The 20,053-nt window shown below is 41.9% G+C and overlaps 1 protein-coding gene across 8 annotated transcripts in view; it reads left to right on the plus strand.

Moving 5' to 3' along the window:
* The first annotated feature begins 266 nt into the window (after nt 1-266).
* dlg1b (discs large MAGUK scaffold protein 1b) overlaps nt 267-20,053 on the plus strand; it is a 58,888-nt gene continuing 39,101 nt past the window's right edge. For 3 of the 8 annotated variants that reach the window (XM_055228643.1, XM_055228644.1, XM_055228645.1), the window contains exons 1-4: nt 267-892; nt 4,867-4,998; nt 9,225-9,370; nt 12,669-12,704. In XM_055228643.1, the coding sequence (XP_055084618.1) occupies nt 874-892; nt 4,867-4,998; nt 9,225-9,370; nt 12,669-12,704 (333 nt within the window). In that variant the 5' untranslated portion in view covers nt 267-873. The remainder of the gene's footprint in view (nt 893-4,866; nt 4,999-9,224; nt 9,371-12,668; nt 12,705-20,053) is intronic. The other 5 variants (XM_055228646.1, XM_055228647.1, XM_033982200.2 and 2 more) reach the window with 4 other exon arrangements.

A 20,053-nucleotide genomic window follows, 5' to 3' on the forward strand; every position in this document is an offset into this window, starting at 1 on the left:
ACCCTTTCTCCCCTGCTCCGTGCTTTCCTCTCCTCTCTCCCCTGCTCTGTGCTCTCTCTGTTCTCCCTCCCTCTCCTCCTTCTCCTCTCCACCCTCACCTTTCTCCCTCTCCTCTCTCCTCCTTATGTCCGGACCTCTCCCTCTCTACTCTCCCTCTCTCCCTCCTCTGTCCATACTCGCCATGGTACTCGGATCTCTCTCTGGCTCTGTAGGTGAGCCGGTGATTGGGCACCAGGTTGAAAGGGGACGGCTTTTGGAAATCACATGGTACAACGTCTCGGGCTCCGTGAGTGACTGGAGACGCCATTTTGCTGGAAAGTTTGGAATTTGTAAACCTGAGGAGGAGGAGGGGGTCAGGAAAACTACTGTGGCGGGGAAAGGACGCTTTTCTTTTCAGCCACGGAAGTTTGACACGAATGCACGCAGCCCGCGCGGGGGGGATTCTGCGCACAGCGGGAGCACAGCGGGCTTGGCACGGCTGCACAGCCACACGGATCAACTCTTAAGTTTTTATTTTTAGGAAAACCAGCAGCGCTTTGGTCCGAGCTTTTCTCTTCAGGTCCAAAACCCACAGGGCAGAGCAGAATTCAGCTCATTACGCTTTGGAACGATCGGAGCCTGGTGCAGGCGAGTTGTGCACTTTTTACGCACAGCCGCGGTCACAGTGCGCGGTGTATCCTGGACAGGGAGCTTGTCTGGCGGCGGACTGTGGCTCCAAGTCTCGGTTACCCGCTGGAGTGTGTAGTACTCGGCTTTTAGAAGTAGTTTTTTCTTCTGTCGCCGTGAAGACAGTCCTGCAGACAACTGTCATCGACCAAGATAATCCTCGAGCTCCGAGTTTATGTGGCCGACACAGGACCGTCAGAGCGAGTCATGCCAGTCCGAAAGAAAGGTAAGCCTTAAAGCTTTCACTTAATTAGCAGCTCTGCAGCTAGCTGCTTCTCACACATTTGTACTGCATTTAGCGTGCGTTTACGCACGAAGGCACAAGAAGTGTCTCCAAATCACAGGGTCCACTCATATGGCACAGCTCAGATGTGCCCACATCACGCCCTTTGGCTCCAGACACGTCTCGTGGCAGTCAGGTAAAGTCACTTAAGTGGCGCTAGCCGGTTAGCCTGTGCTAAAAACTTGGATGTGGGGCATCTCGTGTGCAAAGCGGCCCATCTAAAAATACTCTCTAATATTAATGAAATATTTACAGCGCCTCCATCCGTCACCACGCTTTCCGCAGACATCTCCAGCCTAACTCCACACACAGAGAGCCTCACTCCACACACACAGAGAGCCTCACTCCACACACACAGAGAGCCTCACTCCACACACACAGAGAGCCTCACTCCACACACACACAGAGAGCCTCACTCCACACACAGAGAGAGCCTCACTCCACACACACAGAGAGCCTCACTCCACACACACACAGAGAGCCTCACTCCACACACACAGAGAGCCTCACTCCACACACACACAGAGAGCCTCACTCCACACACAGAGAGAGCCTCACTCCACACACACAGAGAGCCTCACTCCACACACACAGAGAGCCTCACTCCACACACACACAGAGAGCCTCACTCCACACACACACAGAGAGCCTCACTCCACACACACACACAGAGCCTCACTCCACACACACACACAGAGCCTCACATGCTCTCAAGGCTCAAGTCTGAGACTTTGAGTGGAAAAGTTTGATAAACACTAGTGTCAGGTTGGTGGCCTGCTGTGCCTCTGTAGATGTGAAGATGGGATTGTCATCACCTCAAAGTTTAGAGTACCAATGTCCACATAGTGTTGTTATGGTGAATCATGAGTTTTCTCATGCAGTGTGCAGTCAATTATTTGAGCAAAACTGAAACGTCATGTCGTGTGTGGGGAGGCAGGATCAGGGCCAGGAGTTTAATTAAAGCTTCCATACTCTACATTACGCTATTTTCTGATCTATGTTATGTTGTTTTCTCATCAGAAACATACCTGGGGTTTTGCCTTGTTTCATTCACACTTGTTTAACACACAAGCCTCGCATATTTTGATACAATACTGGTATCAGATATCAGTGCCAATATTGAACATTTTCATGGTTGGGATATCAGTTCAGTTGATTGTTCTATAAATTGGTCAGTAAATTGCTTTACACCAATGTTGACCCAAAACACCTCGTAATAATGTACTTTTTTATTGTATTTTCTCAGAGCGGTTCTGTAACTACTTTATTATAAATATAAATAACTTATTAAATTATTACCATTCACCGTTTGTGTTTAAAAGGAATGAAATATATTTTCAGTCTCTGCACTGGTGTCTATTGATATCGGGTATCGACAGATGCGTATCGACATCGGTATTGGAAAAGCTGAATTGGTGCATCCCTAAATAATAAGGTGTAAAAGAAAAATACATTTGCACTATTGAGAAAATGGAATGTATTGTTAAAATAAGTTGTTTAAAAAAGACCTACTGTGCTTGTGTCTGCTATAGTTACAATATATGATACCTGTAGGTCATTATATTATAATTTGGATGTTTTAAATTGTAATGTTCATCTTAAATTGCTTGATAAAAGAAATAAGTCCACTGACTTCGGTGTTCAAACACTACAGTGTCCAATGTGAGCAGACGTCGCAGGAAACATTATCACAACGAAGAGTCGTGTAGCTAGTGCCGCCTCCGATGGATCACTGCACATCACTCTAGCGAGTAACAATTAAGTAAATAAAATAAGAGAATGAAGTAAGTATGTCAGTGACTGTATACCAGTAGTGGTGAAAACGGGGGTTGATTGTCAAAATGACGTCTTGAAAATAAGGGATGCTCTAACATCCACAAATCTCTCTAAATACAACTTCAGGTGAGTAAATGGTGAGGGGAAACAACTTTAACATGGTTAAAAGCTTTGAAAAGTCAATATTGCAGAATAGGTCTGCTTTAAAGTGGGTGTTCATACACTGCCTGGCCAAAAAAAAAGTCGCCACCTGGATTTAATTAAGCAAATAGGTACGACCTCCTATTGGATAATTACTGCATGGATGATTATTATGAGGTCAGCTGACTACCTGAGTATACTGAATGACAAGGTTATTCCATCAATGGATTTTTTCTTCCCTGATGGCACGGGCATATTCCAAGATGACAATGCCAGGATTCATCGGCTCAAATTGTGAAAGAGTGGTTCAGGAGCATGAGACATCATTTTCACACTTGGATTGTCCACCACAGAGTCCAGACCTTAACCCCATTGAGAAATTTTGGGATGTGCTGGAGAAGGCTTTGTGCAGCGGTCAGACTCTACCAGCATCAATTGCCAGTTTCACTGACTGTCTGATCTGAATGGTCACTACCTAAACTCCAGCACGTGCAGCCATTGCAGCTCAGTGAATTCTGGAGGTTCTGGGCTTTCACATGAGGCATGGCCTGCCTGTGCATATACTGAGAAGGAGAAAAATGTTAAGGCTCTGGCAACACAGGTTCAGTTGTGATGGTGGTACCTTTTACAAAAACTGTAACAGCTCTGGCTACATGCAGTTCCTTTAAAGGTAGGAAGAGATTTTGTGTGACTATCTCCATTTCCCCATTTTTTTTAAATGTTGAATTTTATTTAAACATTTAACATTAAACATGATTTTGCATGTTTGATTCAATTAGCTGGGTTTAAGTGGTGCTTTGAGCGCTCCAACAGTGTTATTGGCCCTCATTTACCAAACTTCCATACGAGGCAAACTGTTTTAAATATGGACGATTTGTAACCTCAGGTCAGTTTTAACACCAAATATACAAACTAACACCAAACTGTACAAGGAAAATTACTTTTAACTGCATGAAATGTATTGCCCCTTAATATATTTGTTTTTTAGAATCAGTTGATACAGAAATGCATTTTAGCTATTGTAGTTTGCTAGTTAACTATTGTTGAGGGTAAACACATCCCAAGTTGTCATCGTGAATGAGCTCATTGCTTTAAGGATAAAACAGCATGAATAACTCGCTGCACATCAGCCCGGAGGAGAAACACATGAGTTGAGGTAGCACCAGCAGTCAACAGCAGTAAAGACACTCACCATAGGACACTGTCTCTCCAGTCTGGACGGGCCTGGGATTTCGGTCCTGTGAGTTTTTCGGGTCCTTCGGGTCTTTCGAGTCCTTCAGTGTTTACTCTGGACTCTGGTCCGGATGGATTTGGCAGATAGGCTGCCTCTGTGTACTGTTTTCAGAGCAGCAGGAGCAAGACCAGTGATGTTGTTCTGACTGGTGTATCCTTGGCACGATGGTTCCATGCAGGGACAGCCAAACCAGTGGAGGGTGGCTGGTTCTGAGGTTGAACAAAGCATCCAGACTGAAGCGTAGATCTGCTCTGGTTTGTTGTATCTTGTTCAGCAGTTTGTCCTCTGCGCACTTGGTTTTTCTCAGGGGGAAAGTGCTGCTCAGGTTGAGGCACCTAACACCACTCCCTGCTCCAACTAATCTGAGCTCAGCCTAAACCAGAGTTGATTGCCACTGGATCAGGGATCAGGCATCTGGGTTTGGATCTAGTTCGACTGTGGCACATTTCTCACATGTATTGCATGTTACTATAGTGAGTTGGAAGTTTAATTAATTAAATATATCGGCATAAAATATGTTTATAAATTATTGAGTAACAAATGTATACTGTTTGTTGTTCTGATCTGTGATTTTCTACACACAATGAACCAAACCAACACATTTCTTCTTTTTATGTAATTCTTTGATATCCTGTTGATTTATACACCCAAATATATACACTCCCAAATGTGCACCCTTTTCACCACAGTGTTAGTAAGTAAGTTAGGGCCATTGTTTTTGATATGAGCTAAACTGCCCTCTCCCTTCCTTCCTCTGTCCCCTCAGATGCCCAGAGAGCCCTGGTGCTGCTGCAGGAGTACAGGGCCAAGCTGCAGCACACAGAGGAGCGAGCCCTGCGCCTGTCCATCCAGAGGGTCATCGACATCTTCCAGAGCAACCTCTTCCAGGCGCTCATAGGTATGTCCTCCTCTGCCCTCCTCTGCCCTCCTCTGCCCTCCTCTCTGTCCTTCTCCTCCCCTGTTCTCCCCTCTGGCCTCTTCTGTCCTCCTGTCCTCTTCTGCCTCCCTCTGTCCTCTGTCCTCCTCCTCTGCCCGCCTTTGTGTCGTCCTGTCTGTCCTCCTGCCCCCCCCCCCCCCCTCCTCCTTTGCCCCTCCACTCTCTCCTCTGCTTCTCTCGCTCCTGCTACTCCTGCTCTTATTCCTCTCTCCCTTCTTCTCCTCTCTTCTCATCTTCCCTCCTCTGCTCCCTTTTCCTCCCTTCTCCTCCCTTCTCCTCTCTCCTCCTATCTCGGTCTGTTCCTGTTCCTCCTCCTCCTCCTCCTCACCCCTGCTCCTCACTCTGAACTTGTGACCTCTCATATGTGCAAAATCCACCAGAGGGCACCGTTTTTCCCATTCAAACTGTCTGAAGCGTTTCCTGAAAATATTTCTAAATCTAGGTTAGCAGTGCCAGATTTGATTATAATTGTAAATATTATATTCTGTTCCTCACCACAACAAACTGATGCATGCTGATTTTATTTATTTATTTAACTTTTTATTGGATTGTCTTTAAACTGGATTGTCTGATTGGAGAATTGAGTTTTCAAACTCATACACAATGGATTCTCTTGACTCACACTGATCCTTTGCACAACTTAAAGAAGACCTATTGTGTCTGCTATATTGTTATAATTGTTGTATATAGTTATAAATGTTATAATTTGGACATTTTAAATTGCAGTATTCACCTACAGCTTGGTAAAATAAATAAATTCACAGATTTGGACTGACTTGGGCTCACTTGGACTGGCTTAGAAAACTTCCCCAATGGGAACATCGCTGTAAACATCATGACATCAAAAAGCTGTGACTCTGTTGGCACCGCTTATGAATAACTACACGTCACACTAGAGAGTCACAGATTTTTTTCCACTTGTACCAAAATGATTACGCGACACTGCTGAATCCTACGTGTATCACCGGCTAAGAAAATGAAATTGTAGAATGTGCACCCGCCATGGACTTGCACCTGCTTCTTAATTGTCCGCTTCTTAACTGCATTTTTTCACACAACTACCTCTATTTCACATTTCCATCCTTACTTTTTCTTTGACAAATCAAATAAGTGACTGGGAAAATCCCTGCAGCATCTGCGCTCTCATTCGTCACCTTCGAGGGACAACGGAGGCAAATTACCCTAATGATGGTAAAATATTTAAAGAGCCCCATGCCTCTGCTTTGAGATGGCATTTAAATTTACACGATAGCACAATTGGTTTCGGAGTTACATTAATGGAAAGTCCGCAACCGTGCTGTATCGGCGATGATAGCATCCGCCTCTATAGGGTTAAGGTGCAGAGCAGGAAGTGTATTTTCTTGCTTTCTTGCTAACAAGGCACTAAGTGTAAGAAATGGTACGAATGATACCCCAAATAGTTATTTAGCCAGTAATTAGTTTTCATTTTGAAACATGGGAATTGGCTGCTGCTAAAACTCATCTGAAAGTCCCTCCTCTTCCTGCACTATATCAACAGGAGCTGTTGCAGATTTATATTTCAATTCAGAGTGCTACTTAAGTCTTAGCCAGGTTATCGGATACCCTTTAGTTGCAATGCCAGGGAATATGGTGTTGAGCCCAGGAACACAAGAGTAGAGTAAGAGTTAAACCCACCACCCTGGAAAGTCCTTATCTAATAGAAATACCGGTTAAAACAATTCAAAACCCATTTAAAAGCACACCTCTTTAAACTTACCTATGTGACTTGAACCACCTTTAGTCCTATGTTCTCTGTATCTGACCCATTTTAATCCTGTATTTCTCTAACTTTGTCTTTTAACTTCACTTAGACAAAACAATTAAAATCACAGAAATGCAAGGTTTAAACAGGAAAGATACATACTTAAATAAAATGCATCATTATTATGTCTTCTACAATAATACAGGCATTTTAGGTAGAGTCCAGTGTCAGGCCATTCTTTATAACAGTTTATAAAGTGTTAACTGACTGCTGTCTGGTATTATGTGTTGAATATTGCATACAGCTCATTCTAGATTTATTCCATAATTCACTTTTCAATCTGTCAGCTCCAATCAGAGGTTGTAATCCGCCGGTGTAATCCAGTCTGTGCAGCACGTCCCAAACACACAGATGGTAATAGCTCTGCACTTTACAGTTTGACAAATGGATTTCGCTCACCGTGTGTAAAAGTGTTAAACTTAATCACTGTCTTAAACCAGGTATATGCCACCTACATCTCAGTATTTTTAGATTACCACAATGGCAAATGTCAGACTAAGTGATATGTCAAAGCAAAAATCAGGTCATCATGATTTAGATTTGATCAGGATTCATACTATAGTTACTATACTACAGTATATTTTGTGTTAGTGTATATTGCCTGTAAGAGTGAACTCAAGTCAGGCTCCCACTGTCGTGATTGGACCAGGGCCATTAATGGTTCAGACCAATCAGAACAGCATTGTGGTTTGGGCGGAGCCCATGGGCATCGCACCCATTCATTAAGGGGCAGACCCCCCCCACACACACTTTTGAATAGGAGTGATATGCCCCCTCACACTTTTCATAGTCAGCTAGCTCGTTACAACGTGAAACCTGGCATTGCCTTTGCTGCAGTCTCCATGTCTATCTTATGTATTTGCTAATAGTGCCTATCATTTTCTCCTCTGTGCTCAGAGCACACCAAAGCAGAGGGAGGAGCAGAGGGCTAAGCACTCGTACTCTGTGTGCTGGACAGAGGAGGAAGCAGAGACACTGGACTGGACAGCCAGACAGAGCAGATTTTTTAGCTCTTTGGGAGTTTTTACAGGATCATTTCAATAAAGAGGGTTAAAGTTCGGACTCGTTTGTGATGAAACAGGAACAGAAGAGCAGCAGAGCACACGCTAGACTATGAGACCAGATGAAATGAATATTGTTCTCATATATGAGCAATCACCTTTATCTTTCAGCTGTAGGCTGTAAGTGACAGACATCAGCAGTGTTATGTTTTATCATGAAAGTTCTTATTTTGAAGGTGCACTATTCAAGTTTTCTGGTGGAGTGCTTGTCTCATGAAAATAATATGGCTTTGCCTGAAATGTTCCAGAGTATGGAATAAATGGATGTGTCCTGCATTTAAAGTGTATTATAGGCATTAAAATACTTGATTTGGTTTTGTCACCTGCTTGAGGAAAGGTTTCAGACCTTCCACCTACAAAGTTAGTGTTCATTTTGTGAACAGAATTTGTCCTTGCTTGTAACTGTAATGTTTTCATTGAAATTAATATATATATATATATATATATATATATATATATATATATATATATATATATATATATATATATAATTTTTTTTTTAAAGGGCTTAACAGGTGCATGACATAGGACAGAGGTTGTGGAGCTGAGTCTTAGTTCAAAATACTGTGGTGAAAGTGCTTCCAAAAGCCATAATTTTAGCCACATCACACTGTAAAATGCCCCAGAATGCAGCAAATCATACATTCCACAGTATGGCCCCCAAGCTGGAGCCAAAGGTGAAGGGCCCCCACAAGCCAAAATGAACATAATGTCTATTCCGATGGTACAACGTACTTCAGTTGTTTTTTTTTATTTTTTATTTTTTTCAGAAATAAAGACAGTTTGTGAAAAATGTGCAGAGAGAAACACATTGTGCATTTGTGGACAGGGAAATATGTCTGTTTTTCTCACAGCTTGCTCCACTGCTGTCTCTTTGATCATGAAGATTCAAATTCATCATGATGCTCTGCATTTTCCCGACCTCTTTCAGTGCATTGTTCAAATGTGTAGAACTCAATGCATCTGCTCCTTTCCAAATCTCAAAAGGGATGTTACCTTCATCACCCTTTCTCCTGATTGGCTCTGTGGTTGCTATGATGCAGCCAAGTCGGATTTCCAAATATGGAGCTCTGCTCCAAATTAGTCGCTGTAAGCTCAATGAGCTTCATTTGGCTGGAGCTGAGCCCTGCTGGGTGACATCACACTCCCTTAGTCCAGTTCTTTAAATCTATATGATCACTGTAGGTTATGTCTTGTTCACAGTAAAACAAAATGTTTACAAGAGACTCTCAAAGTTGGGTTTTATTGAGTTTTCCAGCCAAGATGAATGTGATTTAGGTTTTTTCCTGGCTGTAGAGGGCCTGTATTGGCTCAATAATTACCAGAGCCACGTGTGTCCACAGATATCCAGGAGTTTTATGAAGTGACCTTACTGGACAGCCAGAGGTGGACAGAAAGCGGGAAAGAAGCAGAGCCAATGCCTCCAGTCCACCTGTGGGACAGCCCCAGCATAACCTCGGACACCCTGGCCCTGAGCACCAGCCTCCAGGTACCACCACCCATGGGTGCTCACAACACGAGACAACACACTCTTATAGTGGTCTTTGGATTTTGTTTATTTCTTATTCGAATTATTGGCTCAGTAGGTTCATGTGACATCAGAACGTTCCAGACTGCCTATAGTTTAAATAACACATACGGTGGCTTCAATTCTTTTTAAAGTGCCCATATTACTCTAATGTAGTTTCCTCATCAAAAATATACCTGGTGTTGTATTTTGTTTAATTCACAAATGTTTAACACACAAATGCTGCACAGTTGTTTCCACTCTGTTCCACCTTGTGATGTCATGTGGCAATACAGGAAGTTTTCCACTCCATACACCTTCACTAGAATCATTTGGATAATTTCAACCCTGTAATTGTAAATCTCTACTGAACAAAAGACAAAACGTAGCTGTTAACTTAAATGATCGCGCAAGGTGAAATGGAGCATTTTGAGCTTTGGAGATGTAGACAGATTAATAAGTGAGTAAGTGTTACTCAGACATGTGTGAGTGAAACAAAACATAACTCCAGGTATGTTTTTGAGGAGCTATAACTTTTTAACATGGCTTAAAGCTCACAAGAATCAATTTTGCATAATATGGGACCTTTAAACATGCTTTTGGTCATCCTGGGATAAGTATTCTCTAACTGTATAAACTTCACCTCCGTTTCCAATGAGGCATTTAGGTGACTACTGAAACTGTTGGCTATTATAGCTAACTTGTGACTGTAATGTCATTTGAAAGAGACTTGTATAACAGCACAAAATCAGCTCACCTGTTGTAGTTCCAGACAGTACTGACTTAGCTGGTTTCGGTGAGCTGATTTTGAACTGTTATACAAGTCCCTCTCAAATGACGTTAAAGTTACAAGCTTACAAGTTTCAGAACATCTCACATTCTAGCTCTACTAAGATCAATCCCCTTTTGCACTAAGCAGAAATCTGATTTAGGTTCTTGCGTCTACAGTGTAGACTTAACCACATTTCCAACTTCTTTTTCTTGGGCTGAAGCATAAAGCGTGCTCCTCATCGTGCAGTCAGTCATTGAGCTAAAAATAGGGAGTATTAAAATAGATCAGAGCCGCTTCTTCTCTCTGCCTCTTCAGACTTCACTGGTGTGGGCCACTGGTGCCCGGTGGAGAGGGTCAGTCCAAACAGGGGATGGATGAGAGCAGAACGGTGCTGTACTCTGAGCCAGCCACAGGGGGCGCCCTCCCTCTAATGGTGTGAGGGAGGGTCAGTGGGCCACAGTCAAAGGTGCAGAGAAGATTTAACCAATTTTGTCTTTTTTTTGTAATGTATTTTTTCACTAGGTTTTTTTTGGTACCTAGTCATTGTGCTCATTTATCTTCTAAACCACATGTATCAAACTCGAGGCCTGCAGGCTAAATGTGGCCCGTCATGTCATTTTATGTGACAATTAAAAGGTATGACTGCCTGAAAATGTCAGTTTATCAGGAGATATGCAGTTACACAGCCATAATTTTAACATCTGTGCAAATGCATATGCAATATTTGTAATTTAATAAGTAATAAATACAGAAACGGTTAATTAACTAGTTATATTTGTACTCTCTTACAGTTACATTTGGCCCTTTGAGGGCAACCATTTTGCTGATGTGGCTCTCGGTGAAAATGAGTTTGACATCCCTGTTCTAAACCCTGTTATTAAAGGACCTATATTACACTATTTTCTGATCCATGTTATAATGTTGTTTCTTCTTCAAAACATACCTGGAGTTTTGTTTTATTCACATGTTTAACATATAGCCCTGCATATTTAGGCTGAGTCCTTCTCTCACATAAAAAACACTCTGTTCCACCTTGTGATGTCATGTGGTGATACAGGAATTGCTCCACTGTTTGTGTTTTTTTTTTTTTTTTCTCCATACACGTTCCCTAGACTCATTTGGATGATGCCCTGGAATTGCCAATATTTACAGAGCTAAAGGTAAAAGTTAGCTGTTAAATTGAAAAATACTGCCTCATGATATCACCAGGTAGAACAGAACATCTTGACCTTTAGAGATGTAGATTAAATGAATAATTTAATTAAATGAATAGTTATAATAAAATAATTAATAATTTAATCTACATCTCCATATTGCATTAATAATGCATGATTACTCAAACCTGTGTGAATGAAGCAAAACCCAACTCCAGGTATGTTTTTGATGAGGTAACAGCATTATAACATAGCTTAAAACTCACAAGAGTCAATTTTACTTAATATAGGACCTTTTAATGAATTGAGACAAATCCAAAGGTGCAAGTTATAGGGCCTATACCCATTTTTTTTCCCCCTGTGTTTGAGCAAAATGTGTCTTGCCTCAGCACAGATATGTTATATAATCAGATCTTGAGGTCAAAATGTGCCTGATACATGCTGTCTACATCTAATTATAAAGCATTTTATTCTGATAATTGGGAAGATAACATGCTAGTTCTTGTTACCATTACCATGATGGCAAAACACCGCTGTCGTCTCTGAGAGTTGTGTAAAATGCTTAAACGTTCATCACTGTGAATAATTAAGATATTTGGAATGCATAAGGCAAGTGATGAATAACTTTGGACCACTGAAAACTGTTTAAAATGAACTAGTTCTGTCTTTCATGTTTTTAATAGGAAAAAAACTGATATAGCACCTTTAAGGACATAGGCACTGTGTTAATTAATCTTCTAAATCATTAAAAAATTATTGAGCCAGATTTGAAGGTACAAGTAAATATGGAGAATGGAATAATCTAATCAGATTTGCAGGCTCACTTCTATCTGTCTACCCCAGGCAGCTCTGGCAACAAACTAAGCATATTTGATTGAATTTGAATGGTCAGTAATCAGCTTGGGTTTTCAGAGAGGTCACATAGGCCAGGTCAGTAAGCATTTATTTTGGAGGAAGACATTTGTAAATTTTTAAAAATAATAAAAAACACGATGAATAATATTCATTTTCGGAACATAAACTAAGACAAAATAAAAGCTTGGAAAATTGTGATGTTTCGATTTAGACGTTTTTGTCATATTTCCCAGCTTTACTACCAACGTACCTTACTACCACTGTTTGGAGTGAATGAATAATGCAATGTTATAATATATTCTATGTCAACTGTATATTTATTTGTGGTTCCTGAGGTGGGCAAAGTCATTGAGAGACTCCGCCCATACCTTGTTCTGACCGCTCCCTCTGAAGAATCCTGTTGAACTTCTGTGGGTGACATGTCCCATACCTCCTGTAGACCTCTATTAAGTGTGTGGCTTGACTGTGTTCTCCCCTGTCCCAAACGCTGCGCTCACAGAACTGTTCGCTCCTACATGAGATCCTGTGCACGCTGGTGAGTACTGAGCATGCTCCATCAGTCATGTGGAGGAGAGGCGGGGCTTGTGCGCAGGCGGCCAATCACACCCTCACATGTGGCTCTGTTCTGTACTGTTGTCTCTCTGAAGTGGTCTGTTCTTAAAAGTCCTGTATTCTATTAAATCACTTTTCCTTCATCAAAGACCTAGTGTTTAAGTAATGGGTGTTACTGGATTCCATTTTGTGATGTCATGAGGTGGTAATCCAGGAAGTGTCCTTACTGATATTGATGATTTCAGTGCTCAAATTTAGTTTTTGTCTATTCCAACGGGTTGCTTCACTCCTCAATGGACTGGCAGTAGGGACATTTTTACAGTGCCACCTTCTTGTCTCCATGTAGATGTTATTGCTTTGCCTGGACTGTTCCACATAGGCCTGTCACGATAAGTACTATATCGACTTGTTCAATACATGAAAACATGCATGTTTGTAACCCATTGTGAGACTTGGTGATTTTACCATTAGAATAAGTTGGAGAGTTTCTGTCATTGCTACGGCTATGCTGCAAAAAGCTAAGCCCAAGCTAAGATTTCCAATACATTATTAAAAATAGACAGTATCAAATAAATGGCAGAATGAACCAATAATTACCCATAGAATGCACTTATTCAACTGCACAACCAAAATAACAAAAATCTCACTGTTGCAAAGAAATTGTACACACGATAAATATTGAGCTCCAAAATATATACTTCCATTCATCATGTATTGAACGATAAATCCATATAGTCATTATCATAGAAGTTTAGTAGTAATAGTTTCAATATTATAGTTTATTGCAATATTTCTCTGTAGCAATACATCATGCTTTGAAATGTGTTCTTGTAGCGATAGATTAGCTCAATACTGTGGAACTAGGCCTGTTACAGTAACAAACAGGTAGCACGTAAATAAATATGCAGGGCAGATCTGTGGAGAGTCGAGCTCACTCACAGTAAGGATGCATGTTTTTCATGGTATTTTAGAGCAAGAAAGAGAACTGAATGAATGCAAGCTTTTATTACAAAACTGTGGAACATTTCGAACAAAGCAATTATGTCTTCATGGAGATGAGCACATGGCCGATCCTCTTTTTAGAAAAGTTATATAGTGCACCTTTAAAGCCACTCCAGAGAGCTCCTTCACAGTGCCACATGTCGGGGTTCTGCTACAGCCATTGGCTTCTGTTTTTTTTGGGTCATGTTGGTTCATGGACAGTGTTGGTTCCACAATGTTCACTGTTACATCTACTTTGAGAGGCACATTTTGGAACAAACACCATATGAGAGGCTGCAGGCATTCATGATCATGGTTGATTATGTGTAAGATACATCTGCATTGTTCATAATGTGTGGTCTACATATAGTGGTCTTTTTAACCATACTCTGCTGAGGAGGTTGTAGGAACTGAGGGTTTTCTCAGCAGAGAGCCAGCTCAGCTCCTGGTTTGGATCAGCACCAGTCACTGAACAACCTGCCATGTCTTCTGTCTGTAAAGTGCAGGGAAAGCAAAAATGGACTTCTTCTCAAACTGTGCCATCTGAAGTTTGTCCTTTCATCCAGTATTTGACAGTAGACAAACCTTGTTCAGACACTGTCCAAACCGGGTTTAACTGAACTGAACTGGTGCTTCTGCTTGAGGTGGAGATGATTCTGGTGATGTGGTGGAGCTTGTGATGCAAGCAGTGGAGATGGTTTTGTGTGGGGATATGGTTCTATTGGACATTGTTCTGGACTAAATGGTTGTGTGATGGTGATCGTTCTGTTGGTGATTGTTGTGTGGTGGGGACATGGTTTTACTGGAGTTTATTCTTGTGGTTCTGTGATGGCGATTGTTAGGGCTGCACCGATGTGATACTGGTATTGGATATCAATAATGAAAATTTTGATGGATTGTTTATCAGTTCAAAAGTATTAAGATTGGTATCGGAACAGTAAAAGCTGGATCGGTGCATTACTAACGATTGTTCCATTGATAGAGATGGAAGTGTGGTGAAGATGTTTCTGATGATTGTTTGGTGGAGATGGTTTTACTTGAGATGGTTCTGGTGGTTGTGTGGTGGATCTTGGGTGTGATGGTATTTGCTCTGGTGGTTGAGATGGTTGTGATGAGGACATGGTTCTGTGGAGTTTATTCTGGTGGCTGTGTGGTGGAGATTATTCTGATGAAATGGTTTTCTGGGGGAGATGGTTCTTCTGAGATGGTTCTGGTAAGATAGTTCTAATGGTTCTATGGGGGAGCTAGTTCTACTGAGGATGGGTCTGATGGAGATGGTTCTGGACTACATGGGTGTGTCGTGGAAGTTGTTCCGGTGGTGGAGATGGTTGTGTGGAGAGCTGGTTCTTGGATAGGTGTGACGGAGATGGTTCTGGACTACATGTTTGTGTTGTGGAGGTTGTTCTCTGGTGGTGGAGATGGTTTTGTGGGGGCAATGGTTCTGGTGATGCTTGTGTGATGGAGATGTTTTTGGGCCTGCTTATTTTTATTTATTTTTTGTGTGGAAATAATACTGGTGGAGATGGTTGTGTGGTGCTTATACAATCTTTTAAAGAGTTTTTTTTTTCTTTTTGCTTTCTACCGTGTTATAACATTGTTCCATCATCACAATCATCCCTGAAGAGGTTTTAAATGTCATCCATTCATGTTTATCCATTCAAGTATTTTAGTATTCTCTCCCTATTCAAATTCTCCTTATGGTTAGCTGTAAGATTCTATGTAATCCTCAGCCCACAAACCTATCAACCGAGCTCCTACAAAACAATTCTTCATAAATATGCACAAGCATGCTGCAAAACAGAGGGAGCAAAGGGAGGGGAGACTCGGAGCATCAAAAATGAAACTCATAAAACTTCTTAATACATTGTTTTCAGTGAATATAGCATTTTCAAAACAATAAAAGGTAACATGGTAACTGAAATATGTTGTTGTGTTAATAGTTAGTACCCCATAGAAGTAAAATACCCCCTCTTTTGTTCTGCACTGGTCTTGGAACATTAGGAATAATTTGAACACTGTCTCACAGACCTTGGATAGTTGACCACGTTTTTAAGTGGTCACCCTCTTAGTCTGTTCATTTAATGTTTATCACAAACTGGACTTCCTGTTGGAGTTGACGCAGGAAGTGGCACAGGGAGTGGACAGAGCACTTTGAGAAGCGTTTTCAAACAGCTCCATCTCTCATGTTATTCATGCACATTGCAGTTAAAGCCAGAGTCCAGCAGAGGGAGCTGCCTATAAAGATACAGATTCCCAGAAAGAACTGTAATAAAATCATATGTAAATTATGGTAGCCCATCTCTAAACTTTAATAATAAATTAGAAAGACAAAAAAATTGTAACGTAAGTTGCATAGGTACTGTTTAAATGTATCGGCGGCGTAAAAGTGAAGCTACTAGTGGTAAAAACAAGAAAATACTGAAAAAATACTTTACTTTTGATGTATGGTGGGTAGAGTACTATAGAAAATTACTACACAGTGTGACCACAAATGAAAACTAAAATCTTCCGTCAAATAAATGGTATTCAATGGGATTTATGAGCATGATACATTTTATTTGTAATTCTAAATGGTAAAGATTAATAATACTGAAAAGGGTACTAAAGAAAAAAGTAACCATTAGTTTATCAAAAACAACCGACTTCTACTTTGGTTAACTCCACTCACTCAAGAAAGAGTCTGGGCACTTTTCTTTATTCAATCACAGTAATGAGAACGCTCAGAGGAAGTGAAGAGCTTTTTAACAGAAGCACAATAGCTGTTTTTCTTGATGTATAAATTAGGGCTGTATGCTTTTAGTCATTCAGTCGATTAATTGGTTGATGGAGTCTTAGTGGACCAAAATATGTTGATTAATCAAGGATCAGATACATAGATAAAAAAAAGTTTTCAGAGCTTTTGCCATGCCCCCTTTTTAGTCAACTAATCGATGGGCAGCACATGTCTTTAGTCAACCAAGAATTTTTGTTGACTACAGCTCTTGTATGTGTACAATGTATGTATATAAAGGGCAAGAAGGTCCTAGGTTCAGATCCGACGCAATATTGGAAGAATATACAAATTCCACACAGAAATGACCCATGTCTGTGTAGGTTTCTTCTTGATGTTCTGGCGTCCCCTAATAAAACTGGGAAAAACTGAAAGAGATTCTAAATCTTGAACCACAACCAAGACATTTACAGCTATATTTTAGCACAATTCTGGGTGATTGATACTAAGTTAAATTATAATAAGATAAAAACTCTGTAATATCAGTCTGTTTGCTATACCCAGTTTTGGAGTATCTGGTATGTAAATCCCATAGCCTCTCCTCTTCACCATCAAACTGTTGTGGAGAGCATCTCGCGTGCATGACAAATCCCTCCTCCTCCACCACCACCTCCACGCCCTCTCTCTGTCATCCCCGGGGGGCTTTGCTATCATCCCCCCCCACGCACCCCTACTCAATCACCCACACACCACCGCACGCAGCCGCTTGCTTAACCAGACCAGGGACTCTGAGCAGAACAAACCGGAAGAGCTTTAACAGGAGGCGGAGCTCCAAGAGTGGGGGGGCGAGCCTATAAATAACCGTCCAGGAGTGGAGGAGGAGGAGGTGGAGGGCTGTAGAGATTCCAGCAGACCAGCTGAAAACCGAGAGTGACCAGCGGGATACCGGGGGATGCTTTAATGCCGGGACGGAGCGCTACTGGGAATGAGGGCGGATGGTGAGAGGAGCCAGAGGAGGTGGCAAAGAGGGGGCGGGTGCGGGCACGGCGGGGGAGGGGGCCGGCGGCAGTGGGGGAGGGGGGAGGAGGCGCTCATCCAAAAGCAGCCCCAACCCCAAAAAGAACCCCCAGGAGCAGCAGCTAGCATCCGCCGTGCGACCGCTAACATGCATGTGCCCCATGCTGTGTCACTGCAAAGTGGCCTGCACCAACAGCACCATCTCCCTCATGTTCGGATGTAAGGTGGGTGAGGGGGGATTGGTGAGGAGGGGGCGCATAGAGGGTCAGATGGGTGTCTTGCTAGCGGAGTGGTTGTTAGTAGTTTTTGGACCACTCTTGGTCTAGTTCTTGCTCCAGTTTTGGTCCAGTTTTGGGTTTGATGGTTGAGTGCATTACTTGTGCACAGAACAGTGTGTGGGTGCCTTTGAAAGCTCATTAAAAAGTTTTAACTCTTTAGTCGTCAGAATCCAACAACCTAAAGTGCATATGCATTAGACTGTTTTCACTAAAACATTATTAACATCATTATTTCAGATTTGACAAAAATATCTTGTCTAATTTTTTATTTTGGTGAACATATTTAGACCATCATGTTACCTTTTATTGTTTTCAAAATGCTATATTTGGCTTTTAATCAGTATGTGAGCTGTAGACCTTATCTGAGATTATTTACCTTGTTGGATATAAGGTGTATAAGAGCGCAAGGCTGCAGCATGGAGGGTCAGATGGGTGTCTCACTGGAGTAGTGGTTGTTGCTAGTTTTTAGTCCAATTTTGGTTGAGTTAAAGTGCTTGGTTTGGTTTAACATGTGCTGCTGATCGGTTTTGCATTTTGTCTGGAAGTTCACTTTTTGCAATGATGTTACATCTACCATTGGTGTTTTTTTTGGATATTAGGTAAGCTTTAGTTGGTTATATGTCCTAGATATGTCAGTGGTTTTCAAACTGTGGTACAAGAACACCCAGGGGTATGCGAAGACAGTTATGATAGAAAAAAAATTTCCCATAATGTCTTTATTTGATAGAAGCTTAAATTTGGTTCTCCCAGGCTAGCCTAAATGTTTGCTAGGGCTGTCACAATATCAAAATTTGAAGTGTGATATACTGCTGAAGAAAATATAGGCTGTAAACGATAATATTGAGACCAAATCATAAACTACAATCAGCTCAAAAATTATCACAGTGCAGAAACTCAAACTACCCACGATAAATATTGGGGGCTAAGAGGGTCCAATAAGGGAATATTAAAATATAATCTAAATACTGAGGTCCTCTTTTTTTTCATGTCTTTAATTGTATTTGAACCAGGAAAACTCAGTGAGATTTGACATGAGAGTGAACCGTATTTCTATTGTACATGTTTTTAGTGATGGGAGAACCTAAAACCTAAAACCTATGCAAACACGGGTGCAATCCGCACTATACCAGAAAGGCCCCACATTGACCAGGAATCAATCTGTGAGGCAGGAGTGCTCTGGTTTACTTTTTTTTGTATTTTTAGACTTAGATTACCATGGACACCACAACACAACTAAATCAGTCAAATCAAATTCCTCTTGCTGGAATGACCAAAGTTCACTGCAACTTTGGAGATGGAAAATTTGCAGTTCAGATTTCAGGCTCTCTCAAATGTGAATTTTAAACTAATCCAAGAATCTCATGCATTTCAGCACATGCTTGTAGAAGTCTAAACTACAGGGTTAGCAGGTTTTATAGAGGCAAGAGATGCATCCAAAAATATCTATAATGTTGTTCTTTTTAGAGTGGACGTCATAATTCCTCTTCTGCCTCACTTATGTACTTACAAGCTGGTTCGTGGCAAACGTGGGCAGCATATTCTAGTCTTGGAGGGGCAGCTACAGCGTCTGATGGCCTCCCCATCATCTCAGCTGGAGTCTGATTCTCCCTCCCAAGTATAAGGAGAGCAGAAGAATAGGTACAGTAGAGTCCTGGGCAACACATCTGTAAGCCAGGAGGACAAATGGCAGAATGGCGTCTGGCCTAAGCAAGGCAGCTAAGGAGCCGATATCCACCAGTGCAGAACACCACAACAACAAGTTCTGTTTCACTCTTGGACAGAGTGCGCTGGCCCCACATCATGTCGTCTATGTGGTGCCCGGCTCTTTTCCTAACCCTGGAGCACCAGCTGAATAAGCTCACTCAGCTTGTCAGGTTTTAATGGCATAAGCAGGGGCCATTTTAATGTGTGGAGTGAAGTTAACATCCCTGGCTGAGCCACAGTGCATGTTCTTGGTGGGTTCCTGTGCTGCGCCATGTGAGGACCTTAGACCAGCTTCTCCTGTGAGTTGTTTGGCCAAGTCTCTCAACTGCTCTCTGCAATCTTCAGTTGTTGATGGGGCAGCCACGCCATTCTGACTTAACATGTCAGCGTCCTCCTGCAGCCTTCTCATCCTCCCATCTTGAAAAGTAGTGGGTGTAGTGGTGGTCACTACACCAGTCAATATAGACCACAATGCATTGTGAGTCGTTGCTACAGCCAGATCCTATGTCCGTGGACCGGGTCGTCAAGACGCCTGTCCTCAACCACTGCCCAGTCCTCTGTGCACCCGACCCTTATGAGACCCTCTGCGAGTGATGAGCCCACAGGAGGGCGGACCCATGTTGTCCTTTTGGTCTGAGCCTG

This window comes from Periophthalmus magnuspinnatus, chromosome 17, assembly GCF_009829125.3.
Source record: "Periophthalmus magnuspinnatus isolate fPerMag1 chromosome 17, fPerMag1.2.pri, whole genome shotgun sequence".
NCBI classification, from domain to species: Eukaryota; Metazoa; Chordata; class Actinopteri; order Gobiiformes; family Gobiidae; genus Periophthalmus; species Periophthalmus magnuspinnatus.